Source organism: Sphaerodactylus townsendi, linkage group LG07, assembly GCF_021028975.2.
Source record: "Sphaerodactylus townsendi isolate TG3544 linkage group LG07, MPM_Stown_v2.3, whole genome shotgun sequence".
NCBI lineage: Eukaryota > Metazoa > Chordata > Lepidosauria > Squamata > Sphaerodactylidae > Sphaerodactylus > Sphaerodactylus townsendi.
In genome coordinates this window covers 10,391,390-10,417,694 of record NC_059431.1, presented here as the reverse complement: position 1 = coordinate 10,417,694, position 26,305 = coordinate 10,391,390, and the positions used below count along the sequence as shown (strand labels likewise).

General features: G+C 47.8%; 1 protein-coding gene across 1 annotated transcript in view; it reads right to left on the bottom strand.

Annotated features, from left to right (window-relative positions):
• The window catches only part of RNF165 (ring finger protein 165), a 106,827-nt gene that overhangs the window by 12,827 nt on the left and 67,695 nt on the right, over window positions 1-26,305 (bottom strand). Inside the window, exons 2-6 of the mRNA XM_048503913.1 lie at window positions 16,207-16,498; window positions 8,724-8,849; window positions 7,498-7,627; window positions 4,216-4,320; window positions 282-377 (exon numbers count right to left, since the gene is read on the bottom strand). Of these exons, the coding sequence (XP_048359870.1) occupies window positions 282-377; window positions 4,216-4,320; window positions 7,498-7,627; window positions 8,724-8,849; window positions 16,207-16,498 (749 nt within the window). The remainder of the gene's footprint in view (window positions 1-281; window positions 378-4,215; window positions 4,321-7,497; window positions 7,628-8,723; window positions 8,850-16,206; window positions 16,499-26,305) is intronic.

Below are 26,305 nucleotides of genomic sequence, written 5' to 3'. Positions count from 1 at the left end.
TAGGAATGAGTTCCTCTGTTCCCAACTCTGTCTCCAGCAGGACCCAGCAAGTGCTGAAAACAGTGGCGTAGCTACCATGGTACTGGGTGGGGACAGGCGGCCCAGGGGGATACCATTGGGGTCACATAGGGGCAGAAAATCACCCCCATGCCCCTCCTCCTTCCCTCTCACCCCACCCCACCAGGCAGAGGCCGCTAATGTAAGTGGGGGGGGGCAGCGGCGGCACAGGAGCTCATGGGGGGGTTGCAAAAACTTAGAGGTGTGCTTTCCCAACCATTTACCTTCTTGTACTTGTGCGGGAAAGTAAACCGTTCGATGGTGTTCTGTACGGCCCCCCTGTTTACGCTTCCTAGCCTGTCTTCCAGTTGCAACAGCTCCTGAAATGAAAAACACCAAGCGGTGAACGAGGGACCTTCTCCAAGATCAGCTGCCAGAATGAGGACAGCGAAGCAGCCGCAGCTGGATTATCTGGATTTGGCCATTGGGAAACCAAACAAATTTAAACCATGATTTTAGTGTGCTTTTTTAAAAGAAGCAAACCTGCAAATTTTCTAATAAAAGATGTTTTCAAAAGATGTGTGTGCAAGAGATTCTATAGCGTATTGTTGTAGTTTATCATTTCTGTACTCCCTTCTTGGACATGTGACAATCAGCCCACGGGTAAGCTTATCAGATGCCTGATAACGGCAGACAAATTTATGGCAATTGCTGCTGATGCCCAGAGACGTTCATCTGGTCTTTGGGCAGAAAGAGGCCAGCAAAACGGGGAAAAGGGACGGCGATCGTCATCACCAAGCGATGATGTCGGTTCTGGTTTGACCTGGAAGCAGGGCTGGAGCAAAGGGGAACTGCGCCCGGGGCATACATGCACCCTGTGCCCTTCCACACCCTGGCCCGCTTCCGCCCTGGAACGCCCCCTCCCCATTCCCGCACTGGCAGGTGCCCGGTGCATCATGCCCCCTGTCCCCTTGGTGCTACACCACTGCCTGGAAGTGCTGCTTTACACTGGGGTGACACTAGCTCTCGCCCAGAAATGAAACATTTCCTTTGAAGAGTTCCACGTAATTTTTAGCCCAAAATGTTTTATTTCCTGCCTCAAAAGGATTTATTTGCATCCTGTTCCCCAGCGATTCTTTTTCGGAAAATGTTTTGAAGACATTTTCACTTGCTGTGCGTAGGTTTTTCAGAGGTTTCCTGAGCCTCCCAGACTTCCCCATCGACGCAATTTTCTGAGCTTGCACTGGCTGTCCCGTGCTGTTTTCCTGTCAGTTTCTTTTTTATTTGGGGGGGGGGGCGGGTCACGTCTCCACAGCTTCAAAGACAGGACCGCTACAGAATCACAGCATGAGGATTTGAAGCTGCACAGCATTGGCTCCACAGCTCTTTTTTAAAAAACCAGAACAACCACAGAATGGTTTTGCAAATCATTTCGAGGGGGTGAGTGCAAACAGGCAGGGTCTATTGAAAACATTTTGCAAACTTTTGCAAAACATTTTCAATGACTTGTGCGGAAAGGGCCAGAGTTTCTGGGCAATTCCAGCACTTCTGGGTTGCGCTAGATGTGACGTCATCAGACAGTGGTGAAAATCGCTGTCTCCCTGCAGTGCTTACCTCCCGCCGTCTCCTCTGATTGACTACAATCTGATTGACTACAGAGAGCTCCGAAAAGCTGTGACTAACCCAAGGTCACCCAGCTGGCCTGTGTTGGAGTGCACAAACTAATCTAGTTCCCCAGATAAGCCTCCACGGCTCATGTAGCAGAGCAGGGAATCAAACCCGGTTCTCCAGATTAGAGTGCACCTGCTCTTAACCACTACGCCACTGCTGCATGGAGAAAACGAATGCTTTGGAGGGCAAACTGTGAGGCGTTGTACCCTCTGAGTTTGTGTCCTCCCCAGACTGCATCCCACAAACTCAATGTTTTCCAACATGGAACTGGGAACCCCCCTCCCCCTTCCTCCTCTTGTAGCCATGGAAAATCTGACAACCGTATTTACACATATCCCTCAAATAATTGTATCTGAGGGAAGGGTGTGCCTTGTGATAATAAAAACAAATAACCATATGAACCAAATTTTAGATGTATTCTAGTGTTTCTCTGAGATCCATCCCATCCAGAAGCAGCTGACAGCGACCATCCTCCTAACCAGAATTAATTCGAGAAATTTCATGAATCCCATTCCACCAATTCTTCAGGTGGGCTTCCGGCGACGTATTTGGATCTCCCAGATGCAAGCAACTGTCCCTCGACAACAATTAATTCAAGAAAATTAATTATCTCCCTTCCTGTAATTCATCAGATGGAACTCCAAAAATAGATCTTCCAGATTAATGTTGATTCCCGCCTCATGGCTCGGAGGCTTTTTATCCCCAAAGCATGCTTAGGCCTAGCTTAGACCTAGTTTTCATTTACCTTTTTTTTCACAGTAAAATTATGTCTGGGCTGTACCACGATTGCTTTGACTGCTCCTCCTTTTAAAATATTTCCTGCTACATAAGAAACCATTAAGAAGAAGAGCTCCGATTTTACAATCTGGCTGGCATGCTTGTTTTTGATATGGTGTGAAGATTTTACCCCTCAGCTGGCAATGGTGGCAATGTCTATCTTCAAGATCTGACTTTAAGCATCAGGATTTTAGCCTCTTTCGCATGTCTCCAGGCAAAGGAGTAAATTTCAAGGAGAACAGGACACAAGTCAGAGGGATCGTTCTTCCTTGGGGCCATTTTTCGTTGCTAGTCTCAGTTAAAATGGTTGTATTGGCAGCAGCCAGTCTTATCAGGTGCCTGCTAACAGTGGGCAAACTCCTGGGCCCTTTCTGCACTGGCCAATAACAGCGCCCTAGGGATGGCAAAAACGCCGTCCCTAGGGAACTGTTCGCATGGGGGGCCCAGCTGCATCGCAGCCGCGTCGCCCTCGCTCCCCCCCAGCGGCGTGAAGCCGCTGTTTCCCTTTTGGGAAACAGCAGCTTCCAACTGCAGCCGTGCAAATGGCAGCGGCTGGAAGGTGCCATTCCCCCCTTTCCCAAACGCCTTACCGTGTCTTCTGGCCTCCGGTGCATCGCACAGGCCAGGGGACACGCCCCCCTGCCCTGCGACTTCCAAGCTGTCGCGCAGGGCAGGGGAGGCATGTCCCCTGGCCTGTGCGACGCGCTGGAGGCCGGAGGACACAGTAAGGTGTTTGGGGGACGGCACAGCCTGCGTGGAGGCTGCACCGTTTTCCCCACTGCAACCAGGACAGAAGTTCGATGCGAGCTTGATCCGGGGGGGGGGGTTGAATTGCGACCCATCCATGTACGCCGACCCAACCCTCTGGCAACATGGCGAAGTCGCGAGGGAAACGGCCCTGGTCATTCTTTATGATGCCCACCAACACTATCTGCATGGTGGGCAGAAGTAGGCCAGCAATATGATGGGAGGCCATCTCCAAAGGCATGTGATGATGTCACTTCTGGCACAACTCGGAAGTGCTAGAATTATTTTACTCAAGGTGATGCTCTAACACTGACCCAGAAATGACTCTGACCCTCGTTTCTGCCTGCTTACCAGCACCAGTGAGCAAAGGTCCCAATTTGCAAGGGTAGTCAATGACTGCCTACTCCTGGTGTAGAAGTTATTTACTACACATTGGAGATCCCTGGTTGAATCCCTGACAATTCAAGTTTGAGATACTCCCATGGTACGTTCAACTAAACTTGTAGCTGAACTCTCCCCTCCCCCTATCCCCCCCGCCCCAATTCAGTCCTTTGCTATTCATTACTATATCTCCACTGACAATTTCTGCCTGCCTGCCTGCCTGCCTGCCTGCCTGCCTGCCTGCCTGCCTGCCTGCCTGCCTGCCTGCCTGCCTGCCTGCCTGCCTGCCTGCCTGCCTGCCTGCCTGCCTGCCTTCCTTCCTTCCTTCCTTCCTTCCTTCCTTCCTTCCTTCCTTCCTTCCTTCCTTCCTTCCTTCCTTCCTTCCTTCCTTCCTTCCTTCCTTCCTTCCTTCCTTCCTTCCTTCCTTTCACCTGGAGTTTGGCAACCCTAGCATAAACTCCCCTCTTCTCTATGGCTGGCCCCACTGTGATACTTTGATAATCTGCAAGTGACCAACATCTTAGTTTGTTATTTCACATCATTCAATGCTAAGCACTCACAAAGGCTGAACTAACACTCACAAAGGCTGAACTAACAAAGGCTGAACTAACTAAGGGTCTTGTTTGACACAAGAGGACTTACTTCATAACTTTCCCTCACGGCAGATGTGTGTCTGTTTGGATTCAATCCCTGAAGAGTGAGAAGCTGAAGTTGAGGATATGGGTAGTTTCTGATATCATGGATGACCTGCAAGGTGGAGAAACATTGACTTTTGAATACCAAACACACCAGAATGTGTCATGCACTTGAGGAAAGCTGGGAGTCTCCTGTTCTTTGGATCTGACTGGATGGTGAGAGCTGCCCTGTTTCCCCGAATATAAGACATCCCCTGAAAATAAGACATAGTAGAGATTTTGCTGAAGTGAGAAATATAAGGCATCCCCTGAAAGCAAGACGTAGCAAAGTTTCTGTTTGGAAGCATGCCCAACGAACAGAACACAGAAAAATAAGACATCCCCTGAAAATAAGACATAGCGCATCTTTGGGAGCAAAAATTAATATAAGACACTGTCTTATTTTCAGGGAACCCCAGTAGCTCTATCTTGTCTGATCTTGGGAGGTAAGCAAGGTGGGCACTGGTTAGTATTTGAGTAGTGGACCACCAAGTAAGTGGAGGCAATGGCAAACCACCTCAAAGTTGGTCTCTCGTGTTGAAAACTCCATGGGGTCACCACAAGTACACTGCAACTTGAAGAAGAAGAAGAAGAAGAAGAAGAAGAAGAAGAAGAAGAAGAAGAAGAAGAAGAAGAAGAAGAAGAAGAAGAAGAAGAAGAAGAAGAAGAAGAGTTTGGATTTATATCCTTCCTTTCTCTCCTGTAGGAGACTCAAAGGGGCTGACAATCTCCTTGCCCTTCCCCCCTCACAACAAACACCCTGCAAGGTGGGTGGAGTTGAGAGAGCTCCGAGAAGCTGTGACTAGCCCAAGGTCACCCAGCCGGCGTGTGTGGGAGCGCACAGGCTAATCTGAATTCCCCAGAGAAGCCTCCACAGCTCAGGCGACAGAGCTGGGAATCAAACCCGGTTCCTCCAGATTACATACACGAGCTCTTAACTTCCTATGCCACTGCTGCAAGGTGGGCACTTGTTAGTACTTGAGTGGTGGACCACCAAATAAGTGGAGGCAATGGCAAACCACTTCAAAGTTGGTCTCTCGTGTTGAAAACTCCATGGGGTCACCACAAGTACACTGCAACTTTACAGCCCTTTCCACCACCGCCATCTTTGGGTCTAACCAGTGGTGGGATTCAAATAATTTAACAACTGGTGGTTCACGAGCACCATTTTAACAACCGGTTCTGCCGAAATGGTGCGAACCTGCTGAATCCCACCGCCGTGTCTACCCCACATTTTCCCCCACGATGCTCCCCTGACCCTTGTTTTTAATTTGGGCTTGTAACTGAAAAACAAATTTGGAAGCTGAGCAAGACCAAGTCAGCTACTGGCTCAGATTTTGTGCAGCGTATTTCTGATAGAAAGTTTATAGAACTGCCACACGCTGGAATCTGGAACACATATGGGCAAGAAATCTTGTCGCAACGCGCTTCCTTCCTCCCTGCAGAGTGCCGAGAGGGGAAGCAAGTTGGGGCATGTTTTCTCTTGCCCCGCCTGCAGGGGGAACCGGCATTTCGTATCAGTGGAGCCTTCAGGAGCTTGATGAAAGGATCGATTTTGATGGCTTATAAACTGAGTTTTTTTTCTCAGCTCTCGCCTCCCCAGACAATGGGAATCAAATGCAACAGGTGGGCTAGAAGGCCTTAATGCAGAGCCACTAGTTGTGTGAAAATCTAGGATCAGCAAGTCTGTGGGAGCCATGAGCTTTTTAGAAGTGGCCTCCCCTCCCCCTTTCCATTTTATATTCTCCTTTTCCCTTTCTCCTTGAGTGATTCCACACTGCATATTTATAATAAGTTGCAGTCTTTATAAATGAACTCATTTCCCCTTTATAAAAACAGATTGCAACTCATTATAAATATGCAGTGCGGAATCCAATTTAGTCAGTTTTCTACATACATACATATACATATACATATACATATACATATACATATACATATATATATACATATACATATACATATACACACACACACACACACACATATACACACAAATATATATACACATACATATATATATACATATACATGTATGTATGTATGTATGTATGTATGTATGTATGTATGTATGTATGTATGTATGTGTGTGTGTGTGTGTGTGTGTGTGTGTGTGTGTATACATATATGAATGTATGTATGTATGTATGTATATGTGTGTGTGTCTGCGCGCGTGTGTGTGTGTGTGTGTCCTGTTACTTGGATTTGCATTACATGAAAAAAGACATTACTGAAGGAACATTTTTATTTTAATATATATATATATTTATTTATTTTTAAAACCCATCAGGATTTTTGACCTGAAGATAACTAAGAAGAATAAGATTAAAAAATCCAAACCAACAGACAGTAAAATGATCTATACCAGTGATGGCGAACCGATGGCACAGGTGCCAGAGGTGGCACTCAGAGCCCTCTCTGTGGGCATGCGCGCACAGAGTTCATCATGTGGGGGGGGGAATTGCCCCCCCCCCACATCTAGGCTGGCCTGGGCCACTGGACTTGATATGCGTGCACCTCAGTGAGCAGGGAGGACTCGGCTGGCGGGCCTGGTGCCTGTGCTCCAGGTGGCTGCTGCCCGGGGGGAGCGGGGGCAGGCAGCAGAGATGCTAGAGAGGCCCAGAGCAGCATATGTATGACTTGCTGGAGGCTACAGCAGGCTAGCCCCTGGTCGAGGGGGTTGTTCAGGTTAAATTGCCGCGTTGGCACTTTGCGATAAATAAGTGGGCTTTGGGTTGCAATTTGGGCACTCGGTCTCGAAAAGGTTCGCCATCACTGATCTATACCATTTCAGAGGGCGGCAGAAGACTCACATGTCAGGATGAACTCAAACACCTCCTGTTGGACATGGTTGTGACCAGCAGCTGGGGAGGTGATCTTTGTCATCCCATGATGATGTCACTTCCGGCTTCACCCAGAAGTGCCAGCATCACAAGTTCTATAGCATGATTGTGTAGCAACAAAGCTAGCCACCGCCCCCCATTTTGCCAGCCTGCTTCCGCTCGCCAACCAGATGAGCATTGGCATGCATCAGAAACAATGACCAGGTGTTTGACTGCCATCAGCGAGTGAGGGGGAACTGCCCGCGGAATGCCCCTGAAATGCCACGCCCCCATCACACCCCACATTGGCGCACACCCAGTGCATCACACCCCATTCCCCTTGGCACTACACCACTGCCTGGTAATCTTAACTGGAACGGTTTTACCATGTGACCAAAAGGCCTCGAATGTGATGCTCTTTCGCTTACCATTTGCGTTGAGGATGTGTTTCGGGGGAAATGGTGTATCCTTTGAGTAGCTAGGTAATGCTGATAATGCTGTGGAACGGGTCTCACTTGGAACTGATTGTGGGTCAAACCAGCGTCAACACTGAGGTCCCTGGAAGGAAGAAAACCAAACTGAGCATAACCTTCCATCTTGTTTTTTGGACAAAGATGAACACACTGAGTGAAGTTATCATTCCTTTTTGGTAAGAATTGGGATTCACCTTCCTTTCCCAATTCCATATCCTATGGATTGCTATAATACATTGATTGTGGCATGAGAATTATGCAAAACACAAAGAACAATCAGTTATACTGTCCATGGATTGAACATGCATTCACTATAACAGTGATGGCGAACCTATGGCACGGGTGCCAGAGGTGGCACTCAGAGCCCTCTCTGTGGGCACGTGCAAACAGAGTCCCCCCCGCCCCCATCTAGGCTGGCCTGGGCCGCTGGGCTCGATTATTAGCATTAAACCTAAGACCTAGTTTTGGGGAAGCAGTGAAGGTAACCCTGTTAAAACCCACTGATTTTTATGCGAAGAACTAAATCCTTTACCTGGGAGTAAAGCGATCCTTTACCTGGGAGTAAGCTCGGTTGCTGGCAATGGGGCTTGCTTCTGAGTAAACCCTCCTAGGGTCATGATTCACCCATTGGAAGAGTTGCACGGTTGCTTCAAAGCAAAGCCACCAACTACCACCAAGCTTACTCCTGAGTAATGCACGCCTCGGAGCCAGCCATTTTTTCTAAACTAAAACCTCAGTATTCAGGTTAAATTGCCGTGTTGGCACTTTGCGATTTTGGGTTTTGGGATGCAATTTGGGCACTCGGTCTTGAAAAGGTTCACCATCACTGCACTATAACTTGTGAATGGGACTAAAGTAGGACTACCAGATCCCTCCCCTCAGTACAGTTCAGCCAACCAGCAAACTGAAAACTAAGACTGTGGCGCCATTGATGTGCTGAGATCACTTCTGGTTCTCACTGGAAGTGACATCATCACATCATCACATCGCTGGCACTGTGGGGACACTCCGGCATTTGGACAAAAGCTCAATGGTAAAAACAGCTACTACCATAGAGTTTTTGCCCAAATACCAGAGTGTTCCCACAATTTCCCACCGGAGGACAGGGGGTTCAGGCAACCCTAGGCAATAGAAGCCCCAGAGGATGTTGTCTTTTAGCTAAAAATCAAGGAATGGCTTACCAGTCCGTTCCTTCCGCTAAGTATCTGGGCTGCGGCCCCATTGGTTGAGGCGTCTGGAGTTGATGGCCAAATTCGAAGCCTGGATGTAACCGATGAGGTTGGACAGACATACGCTCCTGAGTCCGCCTGCAGGATCCGAGAGGGAAGCAAAGGTGGAAAATTTTGAATTGATATAGGTTTTTTCCTGGGTTTGTTTTATTCTGGGTTGGAAAATGCCTGGAAATTTGGGATTGGAACCTAGAGAGGGGCGGGTTTGGTGGGGGAGGGGCCTCAGGCCAAGCATGATGTCAAAGAGTTCACCCTCCAGAGCAGCCATTTTCTCCAGCGCAGCTGATCTCGGTAGTCTGGAAAACAAACGGTGATTCCAGGAGATGTCCAGACCCCCGTGGGTGTTGGCCATCCTGAGTTGGGTACTGTAATCTCACCTTTGGCCAGCTAAGAATGCCATTTTTCAGGTGGGACCTGGGGATTCTCCCAAATTATGGCTCCGCTCAAGACTTCAGAGACCAATTCCCCTGGAAAAAACGGATGCTTTGAAAGGTGGACTCCATGGCAGTGTACCTAGCTGGGATCCCTGTCGTCCACACTCCAAATCTCCAGGAGTTCCCCAACCTGGATCTGGCCACATTTCCCCGCCCACCCCCATTAGGGGGAACCTAACAACCCTAATTCCAGCAGCAGCAATGTTGACACCATGGGCTTAGGCCCAGTGGTGGGATCCAAAAATTTTAGTAACAGGTTCCCATGGTGGCGGGATTCAAACAGTGGCGTAGTGCCAATGGGGCTGGGTGGGGCATGACAGGGGTGTGGCCGGGCATTCCGGGGGCGGGGCATTCCTGGGCGGGGCTGTGGCAAGGACGCAGCTGCTGCGCCAGTCCTTGGGCAGGAAACGAGTGCACGCAGGCGCAGGCTGCCACGCACGCCGGTGCACCTCCTGCTAGACTGCTTCAAGTTCTGCGCACTACTGCTGAATGGAGGGGCGTAACTAAGGCAAAAATCACGTGGCAAAATCACTAATTAGTAACCCCCTCTTGACACACACAAATAATTGTAACCTACTCTCAGGAACCTGTGAGAACCTGCTGGATCCCACCTCTGCTTAGGCCGTTTCCACATGGTAAAATTGTACCTGTCTACCACCAGATTTTTTAAACCTGGGTCTATTTTATCCCAGTTTCTCCCTCAGCACAGCTGTCCATTTCTTTCTTTCTTTCTTTCTTTCTTTCTTTCTTTCTTTCTTTCTTTCTTTCTTTCTTTCTTTCTTTCTTTCTTTCTTTCTTTCTTTCTTTCTTTTGTATTTACACTGAAAGTGCATCCCCGCATGCGCGAACATTGGTTGGTCGACCGAGAGCAGCGAGGTGGGAAAAATAAACCGTTTCTACTCCCATGGTGTTTGCATGGCAGTGGGGTTAGGGACAGGCCCGCTTTAGCACCGGGAACCATGCGGAAAGCTTGACTGCAAAGGGATATTTCTCTTGCTCAATGCATGATATTTTGACCATGCGGAAATGGCCTTACTAGAGGAGCTTAGACATGCCCCTTCTTTTTCTAGCCTCGGTCTACATCAGGGGTCCCCAAACTTTTTAAACAGGGGGCCAGTTCACTGTCCCTCAGACTGTTGGAGGGCCGGACTCAAAAAAACTATGAACAAATTCCCATGCACACTGCACATATTTTATTTTGAAGCGCAATCCCAAACAGAGTTATGATGGTTTCAGTAGCCCAACGTGGTGCACAGCGCAATCCTAAAGAGAATTATGGTGGGCGAACCCTTTCATTCCAATGGGCTCGGACCGGAGAAACTCAGAGCAGGATTGCAGCATAACAGCCGCAGGATCCGAGGCTCCGCCTAAGCCCCTTTCCCAGCAAAGGGTCTCCAGCTCCCAGCTCAGCAGCCTTTCTCTCTACCCCCCCCCCCTTGTTGCATTGGTACAGTTCCCTCCGGCCGCTTGGAATGAGCAGCGAGTCGCCCGCGTTTGAGGCTGTGTTTGTAAACCTGGGGGTCGGGGTGCCAAGCTCCAGGGGCTGCCTGGAGCACTTTAAAGCACTGAGCACTAATGTGCTGAAGAAATTTTTCTCCCTTTTAAAATGGGTTGTAGCCAGTAATCTGGAAACAATCCTGAAAAAGCGGGCTGCCGAGCCTGAATGCAGCTCCGCTGCCTTTCTCTCACCCCCCCCCCCTTGCTGCATTGGTACAGTTCCCTCCAGCCGCTTGGAATGAGCAGCGAGTCGCCCGTGTTTGAGGCTGTGTTTTGTATTTACACTGAAAGTGCATCCACGCATGCGAGAGCATTGGTTGGTCGACCAAGCTCAGGGGAGCTGAAGGTCCCAAATTACAGCTGTGGAGGTTAGCTCTCCTGAAGAAAATGGATACCTCAGAGTGCAGTTAGGGACTCTGTGGCCCGCTTTAGCTCCGGGAGCGGTGGGGAAAGCTTGAAGGAAAAGGGGAGGGGAATATTGCGCTTGCTCCATGGCATGATATTTTGGCCATGCGGATGAATGGTCTTACTAGAGGAGCCTAGATATGCCCCTTGGGCGACCTCGGACCCCTGGTCTACATCTACGGTAGGGGGATAATAAATCACGCCTATCTTACAGGTCTGGTATAAAAACTGTAACTATATAACATATATAAAGAACTGTGAACATATCGTTCATGAAGGACATCCAAGGACAGTAAAAAGATATGAAATTTGCATTTTCACATCTCACTTTGGGAGGGGTGTGTAGGCCTTGGAACTGTCAAGAAAATCACAGTTCTTTTCAGAGAACCCCTGAATAATAGAGTAATAAACACTATGCAGATTGATCATGTTTATGCAGGAGTACTTGCTTCGCATCTACCCCAGAGAGGAAACCTTGTGAGTCTTCCTCTACGAAAGAAAACAACAGATGCTTTTTTAGCATGAAGTCTAGGAGATTGTCAGCGCAGTCCTAAACAGAGCTGTACCCTTCAAAATCCACCGAACTCAGTGAGCTTAGAAAGGTGTAACTCTGCTTCCACTGCCGGTTACTTTATCCTGACTGCAACTCACTCTGCCTGTGCTGTGCGGAAGGGGCCCTAGTCTTGCAAACAGCAGATGACTAGGGGGGTGGGGAAATGGGGATGGCCAGTGACTGAAAGCATGACATCATTTCCAGGGAAACCTGGAAGTGATGCCATACCCAGTGGTGGGATCCAAAAATATTAGTAACAGGTTCCCATGGTGGTGGGATTCAAACAGTGGGGTAGCTAGCGCTAATGGGAGTGGGGGGGCACGACGGGGGCGTAACCGGGCATTCTGGGGGTGGGGCATTAATAATTTCTCTGTTACTGTAAAAAACTCTTACTGTAAAAAAAGTTCCTAATTTCCAGCTGGTATCTTTCTGTCCATAATTTAAACTCATTATAGCAAGTCCTATCATCTACTGCCAACAGAAACAACTACTTCTCCTCTAATTGACTGCCTGTCAAATACTTAATACTTTCAAATACTTAATTTTGTTTCTTGAAATCAAAAGAAGGATACTTTCCTTAAACAAGGAACTTTACCATATTTCTAAAACAGGTTTCTAAAACAGCCCAACAGGGAGAATGATCCCGTTTTCTACCTTCACTTACCAGCCACATAGGAAACAACAGGACGTTATGATTTTTGGACCTAATGGAATTTCTAACGGAAAAGCAGACCCAGTTAGTAACCCCCTCTCGGCACACGCAAATAATTAGTAACCCACTCTCGGGAACTGGTGAGAACCTGCTGGATCCCACCTCTGGCCATACCTCTGTAGGCATTGCCCCAAATGGTCTCTCTTTCTCTTTAGTAGATTTCTCTTCTGCCCTTCAAATACATCCCAAACCAGGCAAAACACAGCAAAACATTTTTTTCAGCAATTTATCAGGATTGATGTCACTTCTCAGAGAAGGCTGATGTCATTTCCACTCAAAGTGATGGGGCAAAACACCTTGGTTTGACAACCTTGGTCTACTTTACGAGATGCATAAAGTTATATAGACTCAGTTCTTCCTGACATGACACTCCTGATCTGAATTGTGACCCCTCCCCTGAGAGCGGGAAATTTCCTCTACACAAAATAAATCAAACACAAACTCCCTCCACTAGCAAACCAAGAAGAAGGCTGTCCTTCAGCCCTTTCTCCTGGTATCCAAGTTTTCTATATGATGGGATTTGTTTCGATATGTGCGCCTCACAGAATTACAGCTAGAGTTGCCAACCTCCAGACAGCAGCGAGAGATCTCCTGGGATTACAACCGATCTTTAGGTGACCTAGATCACTTTCCCAGGAGAAAATGTCTGTTTTAGAGGTTGGACATTACAACATGTGCAGGAGTGGGCATACCCACCCTCCTCTGTCTCTTGTGAATGAGGACCGCATGTGAGTTCAGCCAGGAAATCTTCCAGTGACATGTAGTGTGTAGTCTGTCAGACTGAGATCAGGGGGTCCTGGGTTCTAATCCTTGCCCTGAAAATTGCTGGGGCCAGTCACTCTCTGTCTGAGGGCGTTTCCCCACTCTCCGTGATCCCCCCTATGCCGCGCGCTGGCATCCCTGGCGCGCGCCTGGGCGTCCCCACGACCCCGCGCTCTACGTGGGGTCATCACAAGGCGCTGTTTACAAGAGCGCCAGGGATGCCATGCGCTGAGGGGGGCGCGACAGCTGTGCTGTTGCCGCCCCTGTCGTGGGGAGTGCCGGGGGACCCCGCACTACTTGAGGAGAGTAGCGCGGGGCTTAAGGTAAGTGGGGAAAGGCCCTGAATAACCTCCTTCGCAGGGCTGTTTCAGAACAAAATGAAGGAGGGGAGGAGGCGTGTATACTGAGGGGAGGAAAATATACTGTGGAGATAGATCATTGCCTCTCTGCACACATTTCTCTCTGACTGGATCAGAGTTATGGACTTTAGTGTGGTAAATGTATTCTAGAAGCTTCCGTCTGCATGAGAGGCAGTCTTTCCTCTCTGACATCCTGAGAGGCCTTTATTTGCCCTTCAGATGGCCAAGATTGAGCTCAATAATATCTGTGTTTGTAACTAAACTAAAATTTATGTTCATCTATTATTCAATATTATACCTGACTAAAGTCCTTCCCCTCCCCAAACCCCACCCTCTTCAAGCTCTGCCACCCAAATCTCCAATTATTTCCCAGCTGGGAGCTGGTAACCTTATTTACAGCTAATATTTCCAAAGATCAGTTCCCCCTCGAAAAAATGATTGCTTTGGAGCAGTGGTAGGCTCCAAAAATTTTAGTAACAGGTTCCCATGGTGGTGGGATTCAAACAGTGGCATAGCGCCAATGGAGCTGGGCGGGGCACGACGGGGACGTGGCCGGGCATTCTGGGGGCGGGGCATTAATAATTTCTCTGTTACTGTAAAAAACTCTTACTGTAAAAAAAGTTCCTAATTTCCAGCTGGTATCTTTCTGTCCATAATTTAAACTCATTACAGCAAGTCCTATCATCTACTGCCAACAGAAACAACTACTTCTCCTCTAATTGACTGCCTGTCAAATACTTAATACTTTCAAATATTTAATTTTGTTTCTAGAAATCAAAAGAAGGATACTTTCCTTAAACAAGGAACTTTTCCTTAAACAAGGAATTATCCTGTTTTCTACCTTCGCTAACCAGCCACATAGGAAACAACAGGACTTTATGATTTTTGGACCTAATGGAATTTCTAACGGAAAAGCAGACCCAATTAGTAACCCCCTCTCGGCACACGCAAATAATTAGTAACCCACTCTCGGGAACTGGTGAGAACCTGCTGGATCCCACCTCTGCTTTGGAGGGTGGAGTCTATGGAATTAGATCCTGCTGAGGTCCCTGTCTGCCCCAAACTCTGTCCTCCCGTGGTTTTATCACAATTGCTCCAGGAATTTCTGAACTCAGAGTCGGCCTCCCTAATTTCTGTTCTCACAGGATGTCAGCAATCCATCATTAGGCTGTTTAGCAGCTCCAGGCTGCTGTTTTCTATCTTGGTAGCACTTAGTAATGAAGAAGGTATTTAAATGTTTCCTCCCTGATCTATTTAACTAGCCCCTCTTTCTGAAGCTATATCTAGGGGCCTCTTTAAGGCAGACCTGGTCTCCCACTTCAGGGAGATACTTCCCAGACTGCCTGTCCTCTGTCTGCCACCACTCAGCAGGATGGTGGGGGGAAAGTACCCCACCCCCAATTTGGGATCATGCTAATAGTGCAGCAAATACATGGAAGTGATATCAGCATGCTGTACATAACACTCTAGGACTCACCAAAAAAAACCCTAGGGTGTTGTTTGGTGGTGATGTCACTTTCTGGTAGCCACCGGAAGTGATGTCATGTTGCTGACAGATTTACCTTTCCCCACCACCTCCCTCTGATTGCTCGCCTCTTTATGTGCTGCAGAGACCTCATGTCTGTTAAGCAATGACATAAGAACTTTGAATCAGAAGTTGAGTCGGCAACGAGATGATATCACTTCCAGTGCATCCTGGAAGTGATGTCAAAGTATCACTGATGATAGCGTCCTATGCTTCAGTTTTCTGCAGATAATTCCCACCCCCATCCCCTGCCAATTGCTGTGGGGTACCTAGCAATTCTAGCACCATTCTAGCAGCAGTGGCGTAGGAGGTTAAGAGCTTGTGTATCTAATCTGGAGGAACCGGGTTTGATTCCCAGCTCTGCCGCCTGAGCTGTGGAGGCTTATCTGGGGAATTCAGATTAGCCTGTCCTCTCCCCGCGACAATAAACGCCAGCTGGGAGTGATCTTGCTGTCACAGCTTTTCGAGCTCTCTCAGTCTCCCACCCACTTCTACAGGTGTTTGTTTAGGAGAAGGGCAAGGAGATTGTCAGCCCCTTTGAGCCTCCTGCAGGAGAGAAAGGGGGATATAAATCCAAACTCTTCTTCTTCTTCTTCCTGAAATCATGCACAAAGGATTCATGTTCCCAATGAAGAGGAAGAGGAAGAGAAAGAGGAAGAGGAAGAGGAAGAGGAAGAAGAAGAAGAAGAAGAAGGAGAAGACGAAGAAGACGAAGAAGAAGAAGAAGAAGAAGAAGAAGAAGAAGAAGAAGAAGAAGAAGAAGAAGAAGAAGAAGAAGAAGAAGAAGAAGAAGAAGAAGAAGAAGAAGAAGAAGAAGAAGAAGAAGAAGAGGAGTTTGGATTTATATCCTCCCTTTCTCTCCTGTAAGGAGACTCAAAGGGGCTTACAATCTCCTTGCCCGCCCACCCCCACAACAAACACCCTGTGAGGTGGGTGGGGCTGAGAGAGCGCCGAAGAACTGTGACTAGCCCAAAGTCACCCAGTTGGCATGTGTTGGAGTGCACAAGCTAATCTAGTTCCCCAGATAAGCCTCCACAGCTCAAGCAGCAGAGCAGGGAATCAAACCCGGTTCTCCAGATTAGAGTGCACCTGCTCTCAACCACTACACCACGCTGGCTCGACAATTGGTCAGATGGCTTTAATCCCTACCTGAGGTTGCTGTGGTGCCTGGATGGTTCCTGGACTCACCTGGGATGAGGCATGATTCTGCGGTGCTGGGCCTCGAGGAGCTGCTGCTGGAGGAGGTATTGCTGGTGTAGGGCCTGAGGTAGGAAAGAGGGTCCCGTCACATCCTGGAATGGCAGGGCAGGCAGAGGCGGCAGGGGCTGGTGGAGCGGGCCACTGTGCTGGTGAGCAGTTGCCACATGAGGCTGGACAGCGTGAGGCAGGGGGAAGTCAGCGGACATTTGAGGCTGGGGGCCCAGGTGGAAGTGCCGGCAGGAGGTAGCATGAGGATGCTGAGACCTTTGAAAAGGAGCGCCTGCAAGGGAAAGAACTGCTGGTCAGAGAGGAGCTGGAAGAGGAAGGCAAAATAACTCAACATCCTGTTACGACCCAATGGGCCACTGCACATAGCAACTTCAAGGAAATCAAAGATCAAGGAAATCAAAGATTCAAGATCAAGATCAAGGAAATCAAAGATTCAAGGGAATCAAAGATTCAAGATCAAAGATCAAGGAAATCAAAGATTCAAGGAAATCAAAGATTTCCACCAGGTGCCCAAAGGCACCTGGTGGGCCACTGCGAGTAGCAGAGAGCTGGACTAGATGGACTTTGGTCTGATCCAGCTGGCTTGTTCTTATGTTCTTATGTTCTTATGTTCTTAAAGAGTTTCTGGTGATTCCTAGAGCTACTGTTGGAAAATTCCTACAGCTGCTGGGGAAACCCTGGAAGTGATGTCACTGCACCGGCAACAAGGGCTGCCAATGTCCCAGCATGCCCTCCCCGTTGATCTCCAGGCTACAGTTTGTTTATTTATTTATTTATTGGTTCCACTTTTATACCGCCCTCCCCCCAAGGGCTCAGGGCGGTTTACAACATAATACAAGTGGATAAATAGAATAAAATGCTAAAATTTATATATTAGTTAAAATGCAGCGCTCCAAGTATATAAATATTTAAAATAGATGGCGTACAGCCTTTCACTCCCCTGACTCTGAGAGGGGAACAGCGGATCACAGTTGTTAATGGGCACCTATCAGCAGCCGGCCTCCCCAAAAGCCCGGCGGAATAACTCGGTCTTACAGGCCCTGCGGAATTCACGAGGTCCCGCGAGGGTTCGACAGCTGGCTGAAGCAGTACGTAGGTGTCTTCTGGCCCTGGTGGAGGCCGTTTTCATTAGAGGGGGCGGGACCTCTTAGTAGATTGGCCTCTGCCGAAAGAGAGACCGACGCGGGGACATATGGGGCCAGATCGTCCCTAAGGTAACGGTCCCAGGACCGCTGCAAGGCCTTAAAGGTTAGCACCAATACCTTGAAGACGATTCGGAATTCCACTGGGAGCCAGTGCAAGCGGTGCAACACGGGCGTAATATGTGATCAGTTTCCAAACCTGCCCTTTCCAGACTCCACCTCCAAATCTCCACTTCCAGATCTGCAGGAATTTCCCAAGCCGCTGCTGGTAACCCTAGCTGTGTCTGACCAATGAGGGCACACGAAGCATTGCTGGCCCACCTGATCGGGGCTGTCCCCAACTAGGGCAGGGAGCATGTAGGTCCCGACCACCAGTTGGCTTTTTTGACATTAGAAAAGTGTAACACAATTCACAAGTTACAGTGAATGCTCATTCACTCTGTGTGCATGTTACATTAAAGCCGTGGTGGCGAACCTTTGGCACTCCAGATGTTATGGACTACAATTCCCATCAGCCACTGCCAGCATGGCCACTTGGCAGCTGGAAAAGCATGGCCAATTGGCCATGCTGGCAGGGGCTGATGGGAATTGTAGTCCATAACATCTGGAGTGCCAAAGGTTCGCCACCACTGCATTAAGCCCAGATACAGGTGAATGTGGTCTTCAGATCCCATATTTATCCAAGTATAGGTCCCCATTTCATTTGTAAACTGAATACATTTTGAGTGATCCTTATAAACAGGTGTATACACATACATGTTAGAATTGGCAGGGCATAGTGGATAGGTTGCTGGACTAGCATCTGGAAAAATCTTGGGTTCTACCATGGAATTGGGTTGCCAATCCAGGTGGCACCTCCCACCAGAAGTGTATCTAGGGAAAATGTAGCCCGGTGAAACATCTGAGTTTTCTGCACCCCCCTCCCCCGTATGGGTGGCCGCCCTCCCCCACCACAACCAAACAATTTTTTTTGCACCTGGTGTTGAAGTCAGTGTATGGACCCAGGGAGAAGGAGGAGGGGTGTGGGGGTGATTTTCTACACACACCCCCGACTAAACAGCCCAGGGACATTTGACTCTCTTTGCCCCCGTGGGCGGTACACCACTGCCTCCCACTATTACAATTGATTTCCAGACAACCAAAATGAGTTCCCCTGGAAGAAAGGACCGCTTTGGAGCATGGATTGTATGGCATTATAACCTGCTTAGGCCCCGCCCCAAACCCCATCTTCCTCAGGCTCCTCCCCCAAAATCTCCAGGTGTTTTCCAACCCTGAGCAGACAACCCTAACCTGCCTGGGAGACCCAGTGCTAATCACAAACTGTCAGCCTGGCCTAGCTCACAGCGTTGTTCTGAGAAAATGGAGGAAGAAGAGAAGGCTGTTCTAAATTCCTTTGATGCCCAAACAGGGAACAAAGCGGGACATAAATAAACAAATGCAAATGCACAAATGCAGGATGTGTGTGTACCCACTGTAACGTGAACAGGGCTTGTGTTTGTCCTGCGTACAGAAAGCCACCCACTGCTCCAGTAACATGTCAATGGAAGTAGAACCGGGAGATGTGTTCACACATGCAAGTAAGACACTCTTTGCTTGCTTCATGCCTGACGAAAAACATGCCAGAACTGTGCTGAAAAACGTTTGGGCTGAGATCATGTGATGAGACACAAATGCTCCTCTGTTATACTGAATACGTTGCAGAGACTCATTCACGTATGCCTGATGTCACAGCCCCGCAGTGAGTGATATGCAAAGACATCAGCCTTCAAGCAGCATTCAAAATCCTATTTTCTTACTGCCAAAGGAAATGAAACACATATGTTGAACACTGCTTGACTTGCAAATGCATGCAAATCGACAGCTTTCTGGGTGACGCATGATCCCGTCATAGGGTTGCCACCCTCCAGTTGTGGCCAGGAGATCTCCCAGAATTATGGCTGATCTCCAGGCAATTGAGACCTGTTCTCCTGGAGAAAATAGCAGATTCAGAGGGTGGGTTCTATGTCATTATACCTGACTGAGCTCCCCTCCCTCCCCAAATCGCACGCTCCCTGGAATCCACCTCCAAATCCCCAGGACTTTCCCAACCCAGAGTTGGAAACTCTAGGCCAGGCGTCTGCAACCTGTGGCTCTTCAGATGCTCATGGACTACAATTCCCATCAGCCACTGCCAGCATGGCCAATTGGCTCTAGGCCATCATGATTAAGGTGACCAGATGGTCACCTTTGTGAACCGGGACGGGGGTAGGCGGCTGTGAGCGCGCAGCTGCAGGAGCGCACTGCCTTCTGGGGCGCTGCTGTTTCCTGCCCTGTGATAGGGCGGGAAATGGCAAGCCCCAGAAGGCCGTGCTCCTGCGGCCGCGCACACGAGAGACTGCTGCACTGCCTTGCGCACCAGAAGGCAGTGTGGCAGCCTCCCCAAAATCGGGACAATTGAAATAACCCGCGGGACGTGGGACAAATAGTTTGAAGGCAGGACTGTCCCGTCAAAAGCGGGACATCTGGTCAGCCTGATCATGATGCTTTCCCACAAGAATAATAAACAACTGTACTCGGTAAATGTTGGGTTTTTAAAAACCAAATGTTGTCGCTAAAGCAGAATGAAGCTGAATAAAGCACCATTACTGAGAAGGGGTGGCGGAAATAACTCCCCTCCTCCGGGGTCAAATGATGATATCACTTCCATGTATTTTCTGGAAGTGACATTGCTTGCAGAGAACAGAGCACTCCGCTCTCTGCAAGCAGCCCAGCTTGCACTCCAATCCCAAAGCCAATGACCAGATTTGGGATTGGGGTGGCAGTGGGTGGGAGTCCCTTGCAGAGAGCAAAGCGCGCCGCTCTTTCCAAGCAACCCCGCTCCCTACCCCATTGCAAAGTTGGCAGCCAACTTTACAATTGAGGAGGAGGAGATCGCTTGCAGAGAACAGAAAGCTCCGCTCGCCGCAATCAAAAGCTGGAAAAGCTGGCATCAACCTGGCTTTTTTGGCACCAGGCTCATTCGGCTCTGCCGAATAGCCTGCTTTTTCGGTAAAAAGGAAACTTGAAAAATAAGCTTTTGTGTGTTTTTTTCGGTGATTCGGCTTTACTCCTATTTGACATTCAAAAGGATTCAGATATCCACAGTCTCAGATATCCAGATTCTATTGCGTTGCCTTATCCTCAAGCTGCCCTTATCTGGAATGTCTCCCAGGTTGACCCGTTCCTTCTGGGCGGTCCTAATCTCATTCCACCTTTCGATAACCTCGACACAACCTCCATTAAGTCTCGATCAGGCCAAAATCATGACCTCCCAATCAGGAGTTAATGCTTGCATTTCCCTCCTTCCAAAGTGCTCAGCAGACCTTTTCTTGCATCAGTCTGCCCTGGCTGTAAGTTTTAAGTGATTTAACATTAATTGATGGACAAGCCAGTTTTAATTGGCAAGGTTGCAACTTAATGGCAGACTCCTTGATCGGTCACCGACCTTTCTGTACGAGAATTGATCCTCTTGTCTGTTTTTAAGGTCATTTTCCTAGTAACGGAATCCACTTTCCTTCAAAAAGGAAGGGAGCAGCAGTGGCATAGTGGTTAAGAGCAGGTGCACTCTAATCTGGAGAACTGGGTTTGATTCCCTGCTCTGCTACTTGAGCTGTGGAGGCTTCTCTGGAGAACTAGATTAGCCTGTGCACTCCACACACATCAGCTGGGTGAAGAAGAAGAAGAAGAAGAAGAAGAAGAAGAAGAAGAAGAAGAAGAAGAAGAAGAAGAAGAAGAAGAAGAAGAAGAAGAAGAAGAAGAAGAAGAAGAAGAAGAAGAAGAAGAAGAAGAAGAAGAAGAAGAAGAAGAAGAAGAAGAAGAAGAAGAAGAAGAAGAAGAAGAAGAAGAAGAAGAAGAAGAGCAGGAGCAGGAGTTAGATTTATATCCCACCTTTCTATTCTGTAAGGAGACTCAAGGTGGCTTACAAGCTTCTTTCCCTTCCTTTCCCCACAACAGACCCCTTGTGAGGTAGGTGCAGCTGAGAGAATTAAGAGAGAACTTTGAATAGCCCAAGGTCACCTGGCAGGAATATAGGAGTGCGGAAACACATCCGGTTCACCAGATAAGCCTCTGCCACTCAGGTGGAGGAGTGAAGAATCAAACCCGGTTCTCCAGGTTAGAATCCACCTGCTTCCAACCACTACACCCCGTTGGCTCTATGAACAAACACGTGCCAGCCAACTGGCAAGCACAGAAAAGTCCTTGAAGGTTTGAGAATGTAACAAAGTCCCGGTATGATAGTCCCATAGCAGGTCACACTTGGGCGTTCTCATCAGTAATGGGTTTGTCCCAAATGGGTTTGTCCCAATGGGTTTGTCCCATATAGGGATAATAGAATCAAGCAGATAAAATGCAGCTTGTAATTTCCCCCCAAAGTGTAATAAAGTCTTCTTGTCAGTTGTTACTGATGAAGTTGTTTGACAGGGAAACAGGTGAGCTCCGGCTTTTCCCTTCTACTTACCTGTGACTTACCTGCTTCTACTCCGCATGTGAGAATGCCCAAGCATGTCCTGCTCTGAGACTATTGTACCAGGACTTTATTAGGTTCTCAAATTTATTAGGTTCTCAAATTGGGTTAATTGTTAACAATTAATTGGGTTAATTGTTAACTTCAGGGATGTTTCTGTGCTTGCTGGTTGGTGTGCACACGTGTGTTTATTGTCTTCTTGTATATTTCATGTTTTGATCTGTGTATCCATGTTTTGATCCAGGCCTCTTGATTCGGAAAGCATTCACATCTCTTGATATGTCTGGAATATTTTAGGTGGATGTGTGAAATCAGAGTTCAAAAATCAGAATTCATCTGAGCATACGCAGAGGGTTTTCTTCAACCTGTCCCCATATGTCCCCATGCGCCAACTGCAGTTTCTCATCACCACCTTCTCCAGTGGTGGGATTCAGCCGGTTCGCACCACTTCGGCAGAACCGGTTGTTAAAACGGTGCTTGTAAACAACCTGTTGTTAAATTATTTGAATCCCACCACCGGAACCGGTTGTTAAATTATTTGAACCCCACCACTGCTTCTAGCTGTTCCCCTGTTCGAGGTGCTGCATTTGGCATCTTCTTGGGGCCATTCCTTCTGTATAATGGTTCTAGCTTTGCAAGACAGTGTCGCTGAGAAAGGGAAGGGGCACATTGTCTATAGCAGTTATTACCGTGTTTCCCCGAAAATAAGACACAGTCTTATTTTAATTTTTGCTCCCAAAGAGGCGCTATGTCTTATTTTCAGGGGATGTCTTATTTTCCTGTGTTCTGTTCGTCGGGCATGCTTCCAAACAAAAACTTTGCTACGTCTTACTTTCGGGGGATGCCTTATATTTCACACTTCAGCAAAACCTCTACTACATCTTATTTTCTGGGGATGTCTTATATTCGGGAAAACAGGGTAGGTGGTACCATAAGGTTGTTTTGTTTGCAAGGAAATATAGTTTAAAATACGGGCATTTTCTTGGGTGGGGTGCATTATGGCTTTTTCAAAATTGTGTTTAGAACTGTATCTTGGAATGGTAAGTCACCTTAGGCTACAAGGGCAAAGTAGGGTATAAATGTACCGACAAATAAATAATTCGCACTGCAAGTTGAAAGATATGAAATATGCAGGTAGCCTTGGCTTCTCTTAACATTTTGAAGCTGTTTTCCAAGATGAGGACTGTCCCAGGTCTGAAGCCAATCGGAATTCTGCTTTGGGTATACTTTTTAGCTGGAAGTCTAGAACTAATCGGTTCCTCCGTCCTTCCTTTCTTCATTATGTTCCTGCTTCTGAGTGCTGTGCGAGTGTGTGTTTGTGTGTATGCGTGGGAACAGCCTGGCTCTCTTCCTACCATCTATTTCCAGTCGCAGAGTTCTGCCAGCAACTTCTGGCTGCCGAAGAGGTAGCTGCAGATTGACTCAGTAAGTCACTGCCAAGAGATCTTCATTTGTCTTTCCGCTATCTGTTCCAATGGGAGGCTGAGCCGGTCCACTGGGACCCGGCCGCTCCAAATCACTCCGGTGCTTATCACAAAGTCGACAAGATGCAATTGTTTCAGACTTCACACTTAAGAGCCCCCTCCGTGCCTCCCTCTGCGCTCCTCTTCAAAAAAAAATGCTCAGATAACAGTGACATGTGCGTTGCAAGAGCCAGCAAGAATAACTTTTTCCAAAAGCAGTGCTCTTGGAGGGGGGAGGAGGGAGATGTCACCGTAGGAAAGAGGCAGATAGAACAACTGCGGCCTTTTGCTTGCTTTTCTTACCTTCAAATGTACTTGCTGCAGGAGGGTAGCAGACTAACCCTAGGGTTAGGCTGTGGCCCACCTGGTTGTGACTTCAGGGCAGGAACTTTGGCCAATCATACCAGGATAAGAAGAAGAGTTTGGATTTATATCCCCCCTTTCTCTTTTGTAGGAGACTCAAAGGGACTTACAATCTCCTTCCTCTTCCCCCCTCACAACAAATACCCTGTGAGGTGGGTGGGGCTGAGAGAGCTCTGAGAAGCTGTGACTAGCCCAAGGTCACCCAGCTGGTGTGTGTGGGAGCATACAGGCTAATCTGAATTCCCCAGATAAGCCTTCACAGCTCAGGCGGCAGAGCTGGGAATCAAACCCGGTTCCTCCAGATTAGATACACGAGCTCTTAACCTCTTATGCCACTGCTGCTCATAAATCATGAACCAGGTGGCCAACCCTGCCCGGCAACTCCTGCGGGTATGTGGGAAATGGCACCTGGGTGGGAATGGAACGGCACTTATTTTTAAGGGGTGCAGCAGGAGAAAGCACCATCCCCAATATATTATATGGATATCAGTGTCCCCCACATTTAATGTACGTATATTATATACATATTGAGAGCCAGGGTGATGTAGAAGTGGACTCTAACCTGGAGAACCGGGTTTGATTCCCCACTCTTCCACATGAGTGGTGGCCTTGAATCTGGAGAACCAGGTTTGATTCCCCACTCCTCCATATGAAGCCTGCAGAGGTGACCTTGGGTGTGTCACAGTTCTCTCAGAACTCTCTCAGCCCCACCTCACCATTACCTCACAAAGGTCTGTTATGGCCAGGGCAAGGGGAAGTGATCATAAGCCGCCTTTGAAACTCTAGAGAAAAGCTGGCTATAAAAAACAGCTCTTTTTTTTCTTTCTTATGTGTACATATATAATCAGTGTATATCTTTTAACCTGTAATGGCATATAAATCAGTATATATCAATTACTCTTTTCAGTGACAGAATAAATTGTGCTGTCCTCTATGCACTATTAATGAATAGTTTCACTTTTGTATTTCCTTACCCATTTCCTTACCTATGAATCCCTCCAAGAAAACCTTTTCTTGATGAGAGCCAGGCACGTATGCTAGGAAGATGGACTTTAATAAACTCCAAGGCATGATGAGAGTCACGAATGTTGGAAGGGAGAAGAGCAAGGGAAAGGTTGGCTCTCATAAAACGAAGGCTCTTGCAAGCTCAAGCTGTCAGTGGTGGGTTCCGCACAGCACAAATATAATGCCTTTCGCATGTTATAAAAAGATCCTTTTTGGATTTTGTGTCCCCACAGAGCGGGAGAACACCAGCACTGCCAGCCAAAACAGATCTTTTTTCCTGCCTCATTGAGTTCTTGTCAGTTTCACAGCAAGGCCACCATTTTGTGTGCTACAGTAGATTCTCCATGAAGTTTTCCCATGGAGGTTTCCTTTGCATCTCATTCGTCGGCTATTTCACTGTAAAAAATAGATGACTAATGTTTGTTTAGCTCAGTGATCCCGTGCATGTGTCATTTCCCTTTTTTTTGTTTTGAGTGGGATGTCTGCAAAGCTATGGCGATGCAACTATGCGCATATTGCAGCTTCTCTAACCATATTGTCGTAGCTTTGCAGACATCCCCCTCAAAACAAAACAAAAAAGGAAAAACGACACAGGCATGGGACCGCGAGGCTAAACAAACTTTATCCATCTACTTTTTACAGTGGAATAGCTAACGGATGAGCTGCAAGCAGAGGAAACCTCTGTGGGGAATCTCCGCAGAGAATCTCCTGCGGCACACAAAATGGCGGGCGTGAAAGAGATTTGGGCGGGAGAAATAAAGCATTTGCTCAGTCAGCAGGAATCACCTTCAACCCGGGTTGGGGAGAAAAGATTGCTAGTCTAGCCATTTTTGAAAAACCCGGGTTGAGAGGAATATCACGGGCTGTACTCGTTTTGGGGACAAGAGCTGTGCAAAGTTCTTCCTCGCTATTTATAACATCGTTCAGACGTTATATTTGTGCTATGTGGAATCCGCCAGTATTCCAGTAAGATGGAAATGTGTTAGAGAATTTATTATGATGGAGGAAATTTAAACTCCAATGAAGAGAGCTCGCTACCCAAATAAAGAATGTAGACTCAAAGTCTTTATTCTAGAAAGTGTGGTGGATGACTGCAGGTTATGTTTAGCAAAGTACAAATCTTCCTCCCTGGAAGAGAAATTCATATCAGAATCCCTGCGAAAAGGAGTTTGCTTAACAGAAAACAGTGTTTCTTTATGATCGTCCTTTCTTTTTTTGTTCTCTCCTTTGGAACAGTTGGGATTTTTTTTAATCAGGAAAAGATATGCAAAGGAGCAGCAGTGGCGTAGTGGTTTAAAGCAGGTGCATTCTAATCTGGAGAACCGGGTTTGATTCCCTGCTCTGCCAATTGAGCTGTGGAGGCTGATCTGGGGAATTCAGATTAGCCTGTGAACTCCTACACACGCCAGCTGGGTGACCTTGGGCTAGTCACAGCTTCTTGGAGCTCTCTCAGCCCCACCTACCTCACAGGGTGTTTGTTGTGAGGGGGGAAGGGCAAGGAGATTGTAAGCCCCTTTGAGTCTCCTACAAAAGAGAAAGGGGGAATATAAATCCAAACTACCAATGGCTACCAATCTTGATCCTCCTTGATCTGAGATTGCAAATGCCTTAGCACACCAGGT